Here is a 17,305-nt window from a genome sequence, read left to right as displayed (position 1 = left end):
TAAAGTAGTCAAATTGAGTTTTCGATGTAAATATTTTCATTTCAATCATACATATCAGTTTGAAACGAAATGAAATTTCTGTTTGTGCGTAAAACAGTCATAAATGTGGTTGAAACTACATTTTTACCTTTGTTATAGAGTAAGGATGCGATTTAATGATTTATCGGTGCAGATTCCGAGTAAATTGACTAGATTGGCATTAATGGGTGACTACTTTGACTGCTTGAATCTAACGTAAACTTTGGTTGCTTACGAAGCATAGTTGCTGAGTTATGTGCAAATGTTATTTTAGGGCGGTTATGATGTAATTTTTTGTTATACGGGTAATACGATATCAACAGGAGGATATTACTTGTTGAAAATTTGTAGCAGTGTTTTACATCACTCGCATATCTGTTTTGAAAATACGGTGAAAAGAGTTTACAAAATATATTTCGCTTTTCCATAATTTAATCAAACCCCGTCAAGCGCCTAGCGGAGTAAAGGTGCAATTCACGAACGGGGCAAAATTGCGATTCACGGACGAGGCAAAAATGTATAGCTAGTTATATACAGCTTTTGGCACTATATTACAGATACTAGAAATGGAAGATCTGCAGAAAACTGTGCTCTACAGATGTTGGTCGAAGGAAAACAATGTTTTTCCGCTGATGAAACAAAAAACAAACGTTTGGGAAAGTTTCGATCTGTCGGAGGCTGCAATATACCAGCGCAAAATAGGAAAGGTGTAAATTGAGAATATTCCTTACCGAAACATACCGCAGATTGACGATAATATGGTTTTGTTAGCTACTGCTGTGCTAATTTCATGGATTCGAGCTTCGCACTTTTGCCCCGTGGTAATCGAACTTTTGCCCCGCTAGTGGGGTAAAAGTGCGAATCGGCACTTGACCAGAAGAATGAAGAATTTATTTTCAATAACACTATTATTCCAGATGATTTATAGTTGAATCTAAAGACATAGAGTAGCTGCATCGCTATAAAATATATTTTGTTGTTGTTCTTCTTTATATCTCGCGAAAATTGATGACAACTTCAAACATCGCACTTATGCCCCGCCCTACTCTATAACTTTTTCAAATTTTGTTTGGCTGAGACAGTATCAAAATTGCGTATAAATGATGGAACCATCCCTGCCGAAGAGTCTCAGAATTTCATAAAATTTTGTATCAAGCATACATAGACTTATCAATGAAAACAATATTTAAAAACTACAAGGTATACAACCCTATGGGTTGTACGAAAGGGTGACGTAGGACTATATCAGATCATTAAATCAAAGACTGATGTAATGTAAACTGTATTTCTGGCGTATGTATGTTTATAAGAATCTGTGAGTAACAATGTTTATGTGAATGTTTAAAAGAGAAGAGCGAAATATTCATATTCAATTCTTCATTGAATGCAATGGTGGCTTTGAATTGAGACAGAGATTTCTTTAAAAATCAGTGGTGTGGATCATAAAGGTTGAAATAGTAATGATATGAATGACCAGCCCACAGATTATTGTATTAAATATGATTATGAGTAGCTTGACATATTTCAATAACCTTACTTTAACTCGCTTGTGGCCTTTAAAAGAACCATTGCTTACAAATAACATTAATGACAAAGCACGTTCATCGCAAATATGACGTGCCATTCAAATATCCTTCTCTTTTGACATGAATGGCAACATGCACGTGAGTTAGCGGCATCGATTCACTGCCTCTTGCTCCGAGAAGGTTTTACTAGTTTACTTTTACAGCTTACCGCTTGTTACATTGCAGAAAACATGGCATTTACGCAAAAATTTCTGTTTTATTTGTATGAGAGTCTTTATCCTCCTACCACCGGGGTGAGGGGTCTCAAACCATCATAAAATAAATTCATGCCTCCAAGAAACCCCACATGCTAAATTTGGTCCCATTTGCTTGATTAGTTCTCCAGTTATGAGGAAATTAGTATTTCATTTGTATGCGATCCCCCATTCTTAAAGAATGCAAAGGTTCACCATAGAAAAAATTCCTGCCTCCAAAAACCCCCACATGCAAAACTTTGGTTTCATTTGCTTAACTAGTTCTTGAGTTATGAGGAAATTTGTGTTTAATTTGTAAAGGAGCCCCCTGTTAAAAAAGGATGGATCTCAGTACACCATAGAAAACATTCCTGTCTTCTAGAAACCCCACATGCTATATTGAGTTTCTTTTGCTTGACTAGTTCTCGAGTTTTGAGGAAATTAGTGTTTCATTTGTATAGGAGCCCCCCCCCCTCTTATGCACTCCTTAAAATTGCTTTTTCATCCCTCAATAAAATTGCTGGCCGTTTTATCTATCCAACGACATATAAATTGTTCAGTTTCGTTTAGTAGTTTAGTAGTTATTAGCATCTGAAATCTTTCATTCAAACGTTACACTTCTATTTTCGTTTTCACAACGTGCTACCCAGTCCCAGTATAGTAAACAAAGACGTAGTCCTACGTCAAAAATTCGATATCTCCTGTCTTCTTAGAAAATTTCAGGGGAAATTTTCTTTTTTGTCGAATATCACTAATTTTAAAAACTCAACTCTTGAACTAAGCATCGTAGAAAAATCAGAGGGGTTGTGTACATGACACGACCGCATAGGTGACGCAGGACTACGTAAGCTTCTTTGTAGCGATAGTAGCATGCATCCATGCATGTAATTATTCGATTCTTCATGTAAACATGTATACATGCTACATGAAGCATATATAGGGTTTGTTGAGGCTGCAGGTTAAGAAAATTCGATATTTTCAAATGAATGCTTCAGCTGCTAATTTCCGTTTAAATGTCGCCAAACGATTGAGCAAATTATTAGTGCTGCTTATGAATATCAATTTATCAATCAACTAATATAACGTCACATAATCAACCCTTTTGCATGGATTATGCGACGTTCTGAAAACTAAAGCCAGAATTGTGTGTGACTCATGATTGTGGACTGACTGTACACATATATGGGTCATTCCACGCGAAGTGTCCGAGACCCGTGAATCGACCTTCACGGATTTAAACCAAATTTCACCAGATTGCTCGTTTTCGGCTAGAAAGTCCAAAATCCAAAATTTGGTGCCGACATTCCCTCGATTATTGGGAGCAGCTTCATTTTTAAGGAAAATACCCGTTTTTGTCATAACCTGTTATTTTCTTTTGCTTATATCTTCGGAAATATTAGGTTTAGAAAGACACTATTTTCACACTGTAAAGCTAGCAATACTGTTAGAAAAACTTTGTTATATACTGTATAAATGCTTTCCCGATATGGCAAAATATTTTTACATAGCATAAAGAATCACTGTCTCAAGAAAAAGTTAGTTTGCTCTTAGTTTTACATAAAAAAATGGAGGATTGCTTGCTTTAAAACGCTGTATCTCGGGATCGGCAAACAATACTTCGGGGTGATGAGTGATTCTTATGTAAAAAAATCTGCGAAACACGATGAAGTTGGAATTTTTGAGATAAAATTGTCTTCATTGAAAGAAAATTGTAAAATTAGTTTTCAAATCGAGTTTAAAAATATTTGGCAGCACTGGTTCTCAAAAATAATATCTTTTTCGAATTCCTTGTGTAATTTCCTTTAAAAATGTGAAAATAGTGTCTTTCTAAACCTAATATTTCCGGAAATATAAGCAAAAGAAAATAAGCGGTTTTGACAAAATCGTGTATTTTCCTTAAAAATGGAGCTGCTCCCATTAACCAAGGCTATTTATGTCCGATCGGCACCAAATTTTGAATTTTTACTTTCAGGCCGAAAACGATCAATCTGGCAAGATTTGGTTCAAATCCGTGGAGGTCGATTACACGTTTTTGTTGATATCAAAAAGATGTTATGTTAAAATTGCTTGGCTGTGTTGCAATTTTTGAGAAATCCAAATTTTTGCAAGTCCTTCTGCCTTAGTTATTTGACCGTATAAGTAAGGCAATAAGGACTTGCAAAAATTAGGATTTCTCAAAAATTGCAACACAGCCAAGCAATTATAACATAACATAACATAAATATTGGCATCACTACGGATCCCTCCTTTCTGCCTTGTCTTGTCCATCATTTTCGAGGGAAATTAATCTAAGTATAATGCTTGACTTTTGAAACTATGTAATGAATTGTCCTCCTTCTCCAAAGTTCTGGAAAATATCCAATGACGTGCAGTTACTAATAGTCTCTATTAGTCTTAGTTGTCTTATTTCTCTTTGGATCTCCCCGAAATCGGAAGTTGGGACTGTATTATCGTTTGTGGATATTCCCAAATTAACTTCCGTTTTGTCTCCTTCCATTATGTAGTCATTGGGGTGTTCATCCCAAGCAGCACACTTTTGGTTTTTTCAGTTGAGGAAACTTATTTACGGTTGACATTGGTTCTAAATCAGTTACCACAACTGCTTTATCCCAAACGTGCTAATAGGGATCGAAGAATTAGTTTCCCCTATCGACCACCTCGCTCTCGGTTTTGATCAGGTTTCCCTCCTGTACCCTACAGATGTTGTACATCGTCTCATAGAACTTGCACTCGGAATAGTCATCCTAATTTTTCACGTCCTCCTTCTGTGACCTTTCTATGGAGCGTGGTCAACTCGTTTCGCGCTCGTCGATACTTAGTGAAATTCTCCTTTGTGGCAATCCTTAGATAATTTTTCCATTCGCTTTTTAACCCATTTCTATCTAGTGTTTGCTGACTTTCTCATCAAAATAGTCAGTTCGCGTTCTCTGAGTTTCTTCACCTGCAACCGCAGTTATGACGTCTTTTATGATCGAGAATCAAAGCATGTATCCTCAACAGAGGGAGCTAGAGCCTCATCTAGCGCATTTAGCCCAACATTTAGGCGAAGGTAGAAGGCTTTGTCGCCAATGGTATAAGCTCGATAGCTTTGAACGCACACGTACTGCTACTAAGTAATGGCCTAACTAAAATCTCTGCACCCTGAGAACGTGGTATTCCCAACAATCAGCTATCAGCCGCGGTCGTCGCTCTGGCTCGTTATAGCAACCCGAATTGCTGATACGGATCGCTCACGAGGCTCGAACTCTCACCCGTGTATTTAAGCTAGGGCGTAAAATGAAGAAAATAAAGAAAAAATAATGCAAAATCTGCATCCATACATCCTAGAGTGCCTCTGGTATTTGTGAGTTTTTGGTTGCTTGCCGGCTATTCGCCTCGTGAGCGGGTTATACGGAAGGACGCTACGAGGGTGTGCGCTTATGAGTGTGTGGGGAGCATAACGTATGTACAAAGCACAGATGGTTTATTTGTCGTACGCTTGCACCAGTGCCATGCTTCTAATACTTGCTCACGTAAGAGTGGGCATCGTTGGCTTCAGGCTCGATTTGCAACATTGTACACAACTACAACTTTATCAAGACTAGAGTCCGCGAAACAAATTTGTGACGTACTAGAATGTGTTGTCTAAGAAGAAATTCACAAAAATTATAGAAAAGTGTAGAAATTTGGTAATGGTTTTGAGCAGATTTATTACCAAGAGTCCAAGATAAGCTTTTAGCCCTTTAAGCTCCACACTTTTTTCGATTGGTGGAAATGATTGTTTATTATAAAATATATTATTATATAAAATATTGGTGTTCGTGAATTCAGGTATTAGAGTGATATAAACTTACGCTTTTTATTTTAATTTGGACGCATTCACTAATATTTTCTTCAGAAAAGTTGTAGAATACGCTAAAATAGGCAACTTTGCTAAATGAATTTTTTCGAGGCCCCTATACTTCACAACAAACGAGCTAAGAGAGAAATGAGAGTATGTATGTGTTAGCTCTCTCTCTTCCCTTTTTGTCAATATTTTTTGTTTTGTTTGTGCTTACCCAGTTTTGCTTAAAATGGCGTCAAAACATGTAGCATTTCGGGAGAGTGTTGTACACTTCTACGAACTGCCACAGAAATCTCGGCAAAAAGCATGCGGCACAACATTTAAAAAGCGAATATGTTGCGGCTTCGACTTTTTACCATGTCCTAAGATCCCCAACAACTATTCGCAAGCAAGGTTGTGGAAGACCAGCCAAAATTATGGACGCAGAAGGACATCGTTCTCTTTCTCGTGCCTTCAACAATAAGCCCTCTGGTTTGGCATTAAGTAAGATATGCACCAGACGAATGTTTGAAGAAAATTTTGATCCTGTTTCTACCAATACATCATACAGATGGACAATACGTGTTTTAGCCGGATAGAGCATCATCGCATTGCGCCAAAAAAAAACGCAATCGGTCCCGAATACCCATTCGATCCCATTTGTACCCAAAAACCACGACCAGACAAATCTGTCTCAGTGCGCCCAATCGAAGTTTTCTTCGGGATTTTTAGTTCCTTGGTCTACAAAACTGACTGGAGAGCCACGAATTGCAAACAGTTAATTGGTAGAATTAAGAGATGCATTCGCAAAGTTGGCATGACGGCCGTACAATGCATCTGTTACGACATCAAACGGAAGCGTCGCCGAACAGGCGATTACGGACCGTTTTGACGTAGGACTACGTCCTTGTTTACTATACTGGGACTGGGTAGCACTTTGTAAAAACGAAAAATAGAAGTGTAACGTTTGAATGAAATATTTCAAACGCTAATAGCTACTATACTACTGAACGAAACATAACAGTTTATATGTCGTTGGATAGATAAAATGTCCAGCAATTTTATAGTAACATATTATTAATAATTTTTTATACGCTAAATAGTGAAAATGTGTGTACAGTTTTAGGGTCGAATTTTCCCATACATTTCCCTTGTGATCGCCTAGCTTCACAGGCACGGACGACAATTAGATACACCAAAGGATTCGGATCCAAATGATAACCTTTGAGACCACTTTGTAAGCCACATCCCTTTTCCAATCCAATTGGCAACATCGATGGCTATTGACGGCAACACCGACCCCGAAGACAAGCGGAATCAGCGGGCAATGGCCAACGTGAATCCCACATGATGCACTTTACATTACATTTTGCATTATCCCCATCGCATACATGCGAAATTGTTCGATAGCTTGCTCAATCAGTGTCGGACAATCATTTAAGCAACAGCAGCCGATATGGTTTCCTCCACCACCTACACTAGCTTACAAGTAGCAGCGGCAGTGCCAGTGACTATAAAATGGTACACTTGGTTCGCTGCCTGCACATTTATCGCACGATCGCACTGACGGACGGTCAGTATTTATCATCGACGGCTATTGGTGGCGAAACCAACGGCATTTGGAGGCAACACCGACAGCAATTGGAGGTAAAAACGATGGCATTTTGGCGGCAACACCGACGATTGGAGGCAAATCCAACGACCTTTGCGGCAATTAATGGCAACATCGATGACAATTCGAGGCAAACCCGATGGCATTTTGGCGGCAGTTTCAATGGCAATTATCGCAAACACACACTGAAGGCAAATGGAAACGGATTGACTGACGGGTAGCAAATTCAGTAGCAGGCCATTGTGGTCTTAAACAGTTCTTATAAGAACTATAGTAATTGAAGAATGGAAAGATTTTTCTACACTTTCTAAATGGTTAACGTTCCATTCGGATAATTATTTGAGCAGCACCAGCAGTCGATCTGGTTTCCCCCAACACTTACACTAGCTTACAAGTAGCAACGGCAGTGCCAGTGACTATAAAATAGCACACTAGGTTCGCCGTCTGCTCATTTATCGCACGATCGCACTGACGGACGGTCAGTATTTTGATAAAACTAGTCCATTTCTACTTTACAGTGATTTGATATTTCCTATCACTCCTGTATTAGCGGGCAACCATCATCCTAGAGTCTAAAGGACCGAATAGCGACATTCATCTATATATAGGCAACAGTAATTATAGTACTGATTTTTAAAAAGTGCTATCAGCTCAAAGATAGTTCTTTTCAGGGCCACCAAACAATTTCAAACGGTTTTTTTTCAAAACCACCATTGATTCAATGAAGAATTAAATCAGAATATTTCGCTCTTCTTTTACAAATAAACACTCAAACAGTGATACTCACAGATACTCAAATATGCATATGCCATAAATGCAGTTTGCATTAGTCTTTGATCTAATGATCAGACATAAAGTTATACTTCATCGATTAAAACATGTTATCAATGTAATGAGTATTATATGACACAGTCCTACGTCACCCTTTCGTACAACCCTTAGGGCTGTATACCTTGTAGTTTTTTTTTTCAACAAAACTTATGGACTAAGTTTTTTTCAACAATGGATAATGTATCTTTAATTTCGGTAAATATTATCTTTTGCATGTATTTTAGTCTTTTTTTAACAGCTTGAGAAAAAAATTCCAAAATTTTAGTTGTCACCCGTTAGTAACTATATCTCTTTTACTGGTTGCGCTTGATTTCTTTGAAAAGGGTAGTTAAAAATCGATTCTACTTAATAACTTAATAACTCCAATTTATTTATCGCTTTCAATCATTCCACAAAATTATTCAGTGTATTAAAATACACATTTTCTCTGAAGAGTCCGAAGTTATTCGGTATATCAAAGGACACACTTTACTATTTTATTTTTTTATCATATTAAATGGTGTTAAATCAGCCCGGACCGAGTCGCAAAATTTAAAAACATAAGTAATGACAGTAAACGATCAAAATTTTTCTAAGCTACATTTTACTCTAATCAGACTACATAAATGTTGCAAACAGCCAGAGTTATGAGATGATTTCGAATGATTGATAGCTATAAACCATACAACCCAGCAAACTTTGAACGCGTTTTTCTCGAAATCAGAGTTTTGTCATTTGACACCACATAAATACACATCAGAGCAAGCTGAAAATTAGCAAGACTTATGTTGATACGGTTGTAATTTTGTTACATGTAACTTCTAAGCTTTGAGCAAAAACACGTTGACTAAATTTATTCCCAATCTTTGTTTCTTAGAGTTCTGGCCTTCCGAGAATCGACAGACGCTTTCGCAACGCTCGGAGGAAATAGGTTAACGAGCTTAAGTAATCCAAATAACAATTTGAGTTTTATTGCACTAATTTTAGTCATAGAATGGAACCATTGTAAGAGTTACTGTTACATGAGAAGTCGTTTTAAGTTGTTTTCGCCTTATGCGGGTTTATTCGCAGTTTTAAATTGTTTCATGTTGTTGTCATGTTACCTAATAAATAATTTCTACCGTGGTTTCCAATGGAAATATCCCACAATTTGTTCTCGCGTGGAACCATCGACTCCGTAAATTGAGTGAGTATTCTGAGAGTATTGCTCAGTTAGTTTCGAGGTACGACGCTGGTCTAACAAACCAGTTGTGATATGTTCGGATGTCGGCTGAACGGTGCTGCTAGAGTAAGTAGGATCGTTGCTCTAGTCCCGTAATTGTCTTCTACTCTAATAACCAGTGGTAAAGTCTATCTATAAAGAATGTTGTTTTTTTATACCCAAGCTTTTGCTTTTTTAAAGAGTACTGTCAGCCGGCCAGAATAACGTAATTAGCAGTTGTGAAAGTCATACTCTGCATTCGGCATCGTACTGTCGCAATGCGAGATTGACCCAAATGGATTCGAAGTGTTTTTGGTGTATATCAACAGCCAACTGAAGCGATTTCTGCCGTGATTTCTATTTCAATTCTTGCAGTTCTAAGAATTACTATTATTACTCTGTCTGTAGGGAAGGCTTTCCAGAAGTCAACGTTGAAGTTTTCATTTGGAGAATGATATCGAAACTGCACATTTATAAACAGTCGTAAGTTCATAACTAACTTTACAGTATGAAATAATTGTCATAAGGCGAATTAGGCTTTTCGCTGAGGAAGGCTGAAGATTTCAGATCTATTGACAGGATCTGCTAACCTTTAATTTGCGTAACAAAAACTGATCATCCACATTTTTTCTTCTTTTCTTTTTTTTACAGCCATCAGACCAAAACCGACCGAAGTTCGTCGCCGTTACATCTCTGGAGGACGTACAAGCGGTACGATGTGCCGAATTCCACCCGAACGGACGGATCTACGCCGTGGGTTCGAACTCGAAAACTTTCCGAATCTGCGAATACCCTCCACTATCAGAAATCAGGTATGTGTTTACAACACCGAAGTTACAAAAAGCTATTAGCCCCATTCCATCATGCACTTTTATGGGTTGCGCACACTATATGCATCGTTAGCACCGCCGTTATTATCCAATGAAAATGACAACATTTTACGTACACTGCAGGTTATGTGGTAGAGAAAACAAAAACTACTCATTTTGATTTGGCTTCACGTTTCAAAATCGCAGCCATCTGCAGTGTAGGTTACCGACTGTTTTGCTACCCACCCCTTTTGGCGTCGAGAAAAATGCAACAAATGTTGCGATTCAAAATTACCATCTCTCCTGCCACACGTTGCCACTCGCACCACGCAATAGAATTCATCACCGAATTTTTTGTGCAAATTATCTCCATGTGTGCACACAAAAAGAAACTCCCCCAACTCTCCCACCCCACCGAAAGTACGATCGAAACGTTCAAGTTAAGTGGTTGCTTGCTTGCTTACTTGCGTACCACCCCCGTCGTCACCTGACCGAGTCCTACCGCCCAAGAAATTTTATCACTCGCATGATTTCCCATTTCGATTTCGTAATTGCCACTTTCCATCTCACGTGAGTTACATCGTGCTATCAGGCCACCATGTACGTATGACGCACGCCGATACACTGCCGATCAGCAGGTTGAACACAGTCGGGATAAATTTGGCCACCATTAGGATTAGAAGCTTTGCAGTATGCTAATGCCGCACAATAGCTAAAACAGGTGCACTGCCATCTTTAGGAAATGAAATAGTTTACTTCTAATGGAAAATTCAATCCACCAAAAAGTTAGTTGTATTATGTTTTCTGAGTTTTTGGTGTTTTGGGGTGAAGTACTATTTGGAGTGACGATAAGCAGTTAAATCTTTTCGGGAAAGCATCTACCAAATTAAGTAACTGGCCTACCGGAACAAAGATAGATATTTTGGCACTTTTCTTTGTCATGCATTGATATGTACTGTAGGCTCAAGCATAATGATTAATAAATTAGGAAATGAAGAGTTTTAAATGCCTCATACGGTTTTCAGCTCATAACTGAACGTTGTTAACGTTTGTTGAGGGTACAACATAATTGAACAATAATACTGAACTGATTACCAATTGATAATGGTGCAATAAATAGGCGTCCGTTGCGACTTTCACCTTCTGTTCGGCGGTGTCGGGTATGTGTATCTTATTCTCATCCTTCTTCTTTCGTGATCAACTTTTGCCAAGGTAGGTATGCAATTTGGACTCATTAGCTTGACAGCAGAAGAAGTGAAAAAAAATGACGAACGTTTTTCTCATGTACGTCTCCAATGTGCTTTCTCTATCTTCCACCCTCCAACCAACGTACATATCTGATCTGATAAACGTCCTGAAATTGCTTGGCTGGAAACTCCCACATACCCTGCAGCAAACGATGTGAAAGCGATGCAAGTTGGTGAGCGATAATCATTTCTTTGTTTTCTATTTTGTATCTGCCGATCCGCTGTTGTTAGTATAGATAAACTGTCATGCATAATATAATACATTGTTGACGTTTTGCTGATCACAGCTAGCAGTACAGCCGGGATAAAAAGAGATGTTCTTCGTGTTCGTACAAATTAGATTTTTCGTTTGATCTCACGAAGAAATATTTTTAAAAAATCTTCAAGGTTCACATCCTCATAAGATGTACGAAATGGTGACGTGGGACATAATATATTTACAATGCTTTACAACGCTTTTATCAGTCTATTGGAACTAATATCAATACATTTTTAAGAACATCTTTGTATCCAATGTATTGTCCACTAACAGTTAAGTCACCCAGTTGCATTTACACACACTTTACCACGCATGGTATGTATATTACTTTTTGACAGAAAACTCAATATTTTAGAAAAATAATGTTTGTTATCAATAACTTAAGAAATGTTTTAGCAAAATAACTTCAAAGTTGTATCAGTCGCAAATCAATATGTTTAAAGACACACACTTTATATAATTCTTTAGCTATGCTCTCTAGTTTTGATTTGATTTGATTTTGATTTGAATTGATTAAATATAGTTCATTCAAAAAATAACTAAGTAAAGATACACGAGACTATAACATTCTGTTACCTACGTTTTCGAACAAGACTTTAATTTTGATTAGATTCGACAAATTGGTCGAGAAGAAAGGGAGAAGGGGTTGTGCACTTGTTTACATTACATTACATAATGGTTACAATCATCAAATAACAAAATTTCTAAACATTTATTCTATCCAACAACATATTTACAAAGACATTTTATGCAAAGACAAAACAGGCTTTAATGTTGGAAATCTTTTATTCCCGGAAAAAATAACCATAACACGAAGATAAAAATTATGGTAACAGTAGGATACAAAATACAGTAAAAACAATAAAAGTTATCGTCCGAAAAGATAACCAAACTATCAAACTTATTGTTGTCCACCATGGTTTTCAGAGATTCTACCATAAAAATGACGGGTTGTTAAGTATCCTAACTATTAAAAAAATCTAGTTTTTCGCGAACAAAAATTTTCATTTACAGTAAAAGTTATCGTCCTTTTATGGTAATTTTTTTTCGGGTTCACACGTTACAGTTTTTGTTTTCACAAACACGTTACGTTTTTGTTTTCACAAAGTGCTACCCAGTATAGTAAACAAAAACGTAGTCCTACGTCAACACCGTTAAAGTTTTAATCAAAACAGGGAGTGTCATTGAAAATAAAGGTAACTCTCCATTTTCATTAAACTTTGCGCTATGTTCGATTCTGTTTGTTCGTTATGACAAGCGCAAGATACGAGAGCAAGTTAGAATGAACGATCGCGATGATATTAGTTGAACACTCGTCGTATTCACAAACGGTTGCAAAAAATGGGTGAATTGATTACGAATTATCGCTGAAGTAAGCAAGAGAAAAGTTAGGATGGCGGTGGTACAAATTAAAGGCGACAATGGGAACAAATTGCGTTGCCTGGTTGACATTGATGCGGAACGAAAATGCATTTAAGCACAAGTTTTGAATATTAGCAATTTCAAAAGGCATTTCAGTACCTGCCACCCAGAAGCGGCCAAGAGGATAACATTGTCAAAGGGAGAAATCCGTGAAACGTACAAAATTTTCCAAAGTGATAAACTACCAGGAAGAATGTGTTACAGGGTACGTTGCAGATGGTAACCGAACACAAACTTCTTATCAGATATCCGCAACAGGAAGACATAAATGTGCTTTGGTTTCATTATGGAAAGCTTGTGGTTTGAAAATATTTCCCGAAATGCTCCATGCTAATCAACCGTGGCACTGAAACTATGCGACAAACAATGTCTGAGTTTTCGACAAAAATCTGAATGCTTTAAAATAGATTCGGCAACACGACATGGTAGATTGGTATTTGAATTAAGATTCCGTGTACAATGAAACTAAATTTATCATACCAATATTACGCTTGAGTGTACTCGAATATTTTTATTTAAAATTGACCAGTAAATAGGATTTAAACAAAGTTGTGTTAACTAAGTTAAACTTGGTTTTTAATGAATCGAAAATCGACAATTCTATACTAGAACTCTGCCCTATGGTTTATATTTTGAAGTCCGTGTTAGAAAATTGCCATTAGCGAGGCAAGTTAGTAAAGCATAGATTATTTTGGATAACGGTGCTCCCAGTGCAGTGGTCGGATATGCAAGCGTCTGGTAGCGTTTTGTTGTTTGTAAACAATTCTGCTTGGTCTGTTTTTTTCACGATTTAAACTCGTGATTCCGAGATATTCATCATGCAGGAGGAGAAAAGAAGAATAATTGTGTACTGTCTTCTCCAAAATTCAACGGTGTCAATTTGGGAAATGGCAATACTGCTAGTTTATTGTAAAAGGACTGTTGCGTGAGTGTTTAAAAAGCACATCGAAACTCTAACGTCCAAACTGCAAATCAAGCATATGAGTTGAACCGTTGTTCGTCAATTGGCGGAAGAAGGTCATTCGGAAAATCAACGGATCATCCGCAAATTTCAATATCTCAGTGAACGAAAAGCAAAATTTCATTTCGAATTCGAAACTTAAACGTCTGTTTTTTGCTCGACAGTTTTCGCAGCCAGCAAAACAATTTCGATTACGATCCTATTGTCTTTTACAACCTTTCTCCCTCGAGATTCGAACCTACGACGACTGGCTTCTTAGCCTTCATTTACAAATTACGTAACGCTTAGCGGGGATGACAGGGGGGGCCGAGTTTGCCTTACTTGTTGTTACATGGGGGGGAGTAATCATGAGAATAGATATGTAACAACCGCCCAGCTAGCTTCGAGGTACGATGCTGGTCTAACAAAGCCAGTCGTCGTATGTTCGAATCTCGGCTAGGCGGTGCTTGCTAGTTAGAGTCAGTAGGATTGTTGCACTGGCCTCGTAATTTTCCTGTACTCTAACAGCCGGCTGCGAAGTCTGTCGATAAAGAAGGGTAATGTCTAAAGACGGTATAAACCCATGGCTTTGCTTTTTTAGATATGTAACAAATTTGTGAATACCAAAAAGGCAGTTGCCAAACGAGGGAGGGACGTGTTGGAGGTGAAAAACAGTGAATCGGTTTATACTGATGAAAATTCTGATACAAAATTATGGTTTTTAGCTGATGAAAATAATCCCAACTTTCCAGTTATTATGGTTCAATACCATTTCAGCTTAACTTGGGCCATTGCCTGATTATTAAAGTAATTGAATTGACGTAATTGAATGGGAGGGGGGGAGTTATGCCAAGCGTTACTTAATGTTACATAGGGGAGGGAGGGCCTCAAAAAATCGGAATTTTTGCGTTACGTAATTTGTGTACCACGTCTTAGACCAGTATCGCACTTTGAGGACATCTGGAAGAATTAGGTTATGATTTGGCGAATAAACTGAATGCCGATCACTGTTCTGTGCGGCGAATCCGTGTTTGAGAAGGCTAGAAGTGTTGCCGAGCAAGTAGACAGCTCAACTGAAGCCTCAAACAATAGACAATTGCCAGAATCCATCATCGTGATCGTGAGCTGCACGACCAGGGGCTTGTGAAATGTGACGAATGTTTCTTGTCCGACGAAACTAGTGTTTTTGTGACAGAAAAGAATTCAGATAAGACAGATAAGATTTTACCCTTCAATTAGCCCCATGATGATCCTGTCACGTTTAGGTCAGATTTAGCCAACTACTACCTCGATATAAGACAATTTATAATTTCAAAAAGTTGTCTTAAAAGTTGGACCGAAAGCTGAAGAGGTAGATATTGAGGTGCGTTAATTCCAATTTTAGCATCGGGATATGGCTAGAAGGTACGATGCCAACTAACAAACCTCGCGGAATATCCTCGCTCGAGAAGGGAACAGGTCTTACAATGCCAGTAAACATCCGAATCGACACTTGAAGCAGAATTTTGTAACCAAGAAGCGCGCTAAGCGTTTGTACGACCAAGTTATGACAAAATTTATCGGATGTATTTTATTGGACGACGAAACCTACGTGAAAATAGATTTCAAGCAACTTTCCGATCAAAAATGTTACATTGCAACTGGGCGTGGCGATTTGTCCGGCAAGTATAAGTTCGTGTTTGGTGATAAATTCGCAAAGAAGGTCATGATCTGGCAAGGAATATGTAGCCATGGACTGAAGACCCTTTATCACTTTCTCCACAATGACATCAAGTTTATACATGGAAGAATGCCTGAAGAAACGAATTTTGTCTTTCATTCGTAAACGTAAGGGTAACGTTATATTCTGGCCTGATTACTACATTCTGACCTGATTACTACATTCTGGCCTGATTAGCTGTTACTACCGTAAAGTGGTGCTAGAGTGGTACAGAGATACTACACACTAACAGACGTAACACTGAAGTTTTATTCCATCGCCAATAAAAATGATCATTTGAAGTCACTTAAACTAAGACTCAAACAACAGTCGCTGCGCGGGAACGCCACTCGCCTGTCATGGCGCTGTTGTCAGATAATATGCAAGTAAATTTATAGTATTGCTAAATTTTATAGCGACCTGCTCTGCGTAGCATGAAGACTGCACCAGTGTTTTTCCAAGTTTTAGGGGTGCCATTGAAACGATGTTTTGTTCGAAATGTTACGTCTGTTAGTCTGTGGTGATACCTCGATACATATAAGACAACCTCGATATCAGACAATGTTTACCTCGATATAAGACCAATCCCTTTGACATTGCTGGTAACGCTACCAGAGCTAATTTTCCATTCCAAATTTGCCGCCATGAAGGTGGTCATTATTTCAAAATAACACAAAAAATTGTAAAAACCTAATAACTCAAACAAAACTGAATAGTTCCAAAAACGTAAACACACAACACAGAGCAAAGTTGGTGTTCACTTTTGAAAATTTTTTTGAAAAAAATCATGTTTCGATATAAGTCAATTTCGACATAAGACAACTTTTTGAAATTATAAATTGTCTTACATCGAGGTATCCCTGTATCAAAAACACTCCATCAAGAAGACTGGCAACTCTGGCAAAAGTCGAGAGACAGTAACAGCAATGCTATCTGCCGAGTTAAAGTTGAACTAATACATACTAGTGTGTGTAAATTAGAATATGGATGTACACAAACACGCATGCAATGCATTGCCACGCTTGCACACATTTTTTCCCACCAATAACATGTATACAAAGCTTCAACTTTTGCCGGGAGGAGTGCGCTGTTGCTTCCGTTACTCGTCATTTGTATAGGAGCGAGGAAGCCTTCTTGATGGAATGTTTTTGACTGTATGCAGCTAATGATAGCGATTTCGTGCCAAAATAGATGCACCTTTCGAATTGTTTGGAGTTTCGACCCATTCGGGGCAATTGCCAAACAACGACTTCGGCGAAGCGGGGGGACAATTAACAGTGCTAAAGAAATGCGTTCAAAGTGGAAGAAACATGCTGATTCAACCGCATCATCAACTGCGCAGCGTTTGATGAGTTCTATTAAGAAAAAAGTTCGAGATTTTATCAGAACCAGAAAAATGCAATAATGTAAACTAATGCGAAACTTAAAGCTAAATAAAATACTGCAATTCAGTCATTTATGGGTCTTTCTGCGACACTTCATCTAATGAAACAAAACAGGACTCGAATGAACGCCTTGCGTTTAAAAAGTCCCAATAAACTAACAAACAACTACATAATGAACAAAATATCGTAAAGCAAAAGTTTTCAATATGTTAAAGGTGAAAATTTCCCGATAGCATTATTTTTCGTTCCTATACTACGATTCACGTCGTTTTTCGTCAATTTGTCCGTCATAACTCAGGAACTAGTAACAATGCTTTGATGAGATTTTCATTATTAAAATAT

At 37.9% G+C, this 17,305-nt stretch overlaps 1 protein-coding gene across 2 annotated transcripts in view; it reads left to right on the top strand.

The window, feature by feature from the left end:
• The window catches only part of LOC128733518 (WD repeat-containing protein 47), a 208,570-nt gene that overhangs the window by 184,989 nt on the left and 6,276 nt on the right, over positions 1-17,305 (top strand). For both annotated transcript variants that reach the window (XM_053827166.1, XM_053827165.1), the window contains exon 7: positions 9,854-10,014. In XM_053827166.1, coding sequence (XP_053683141.1) covers positions 9,854-10,014 — 161 coding nt within the window. The remainder of the gene's footprint in view (positions 1-9,853; positions 10,015-17,305) is intronic.

This window comes from Sabethes cyaneus, chromosome 2 (assembly GCF_943734655.1).
Source record: "Sabethes cyaneus chromosome 2, idSabCyanKW18_F2, whole genome shotgun sequence".
In the NCBI taxonomy this organism is placed as follows: Eukaryota; Metazoa; Arthropoda; class Insecta; order Diptera; family Culicidae; genus Sabethes; species Sabethes cyaneus.
Note: the sequence above shows the minus strand (reverse complement) of the source record. Positions and strands in the feature narration are given on the sequence as shown.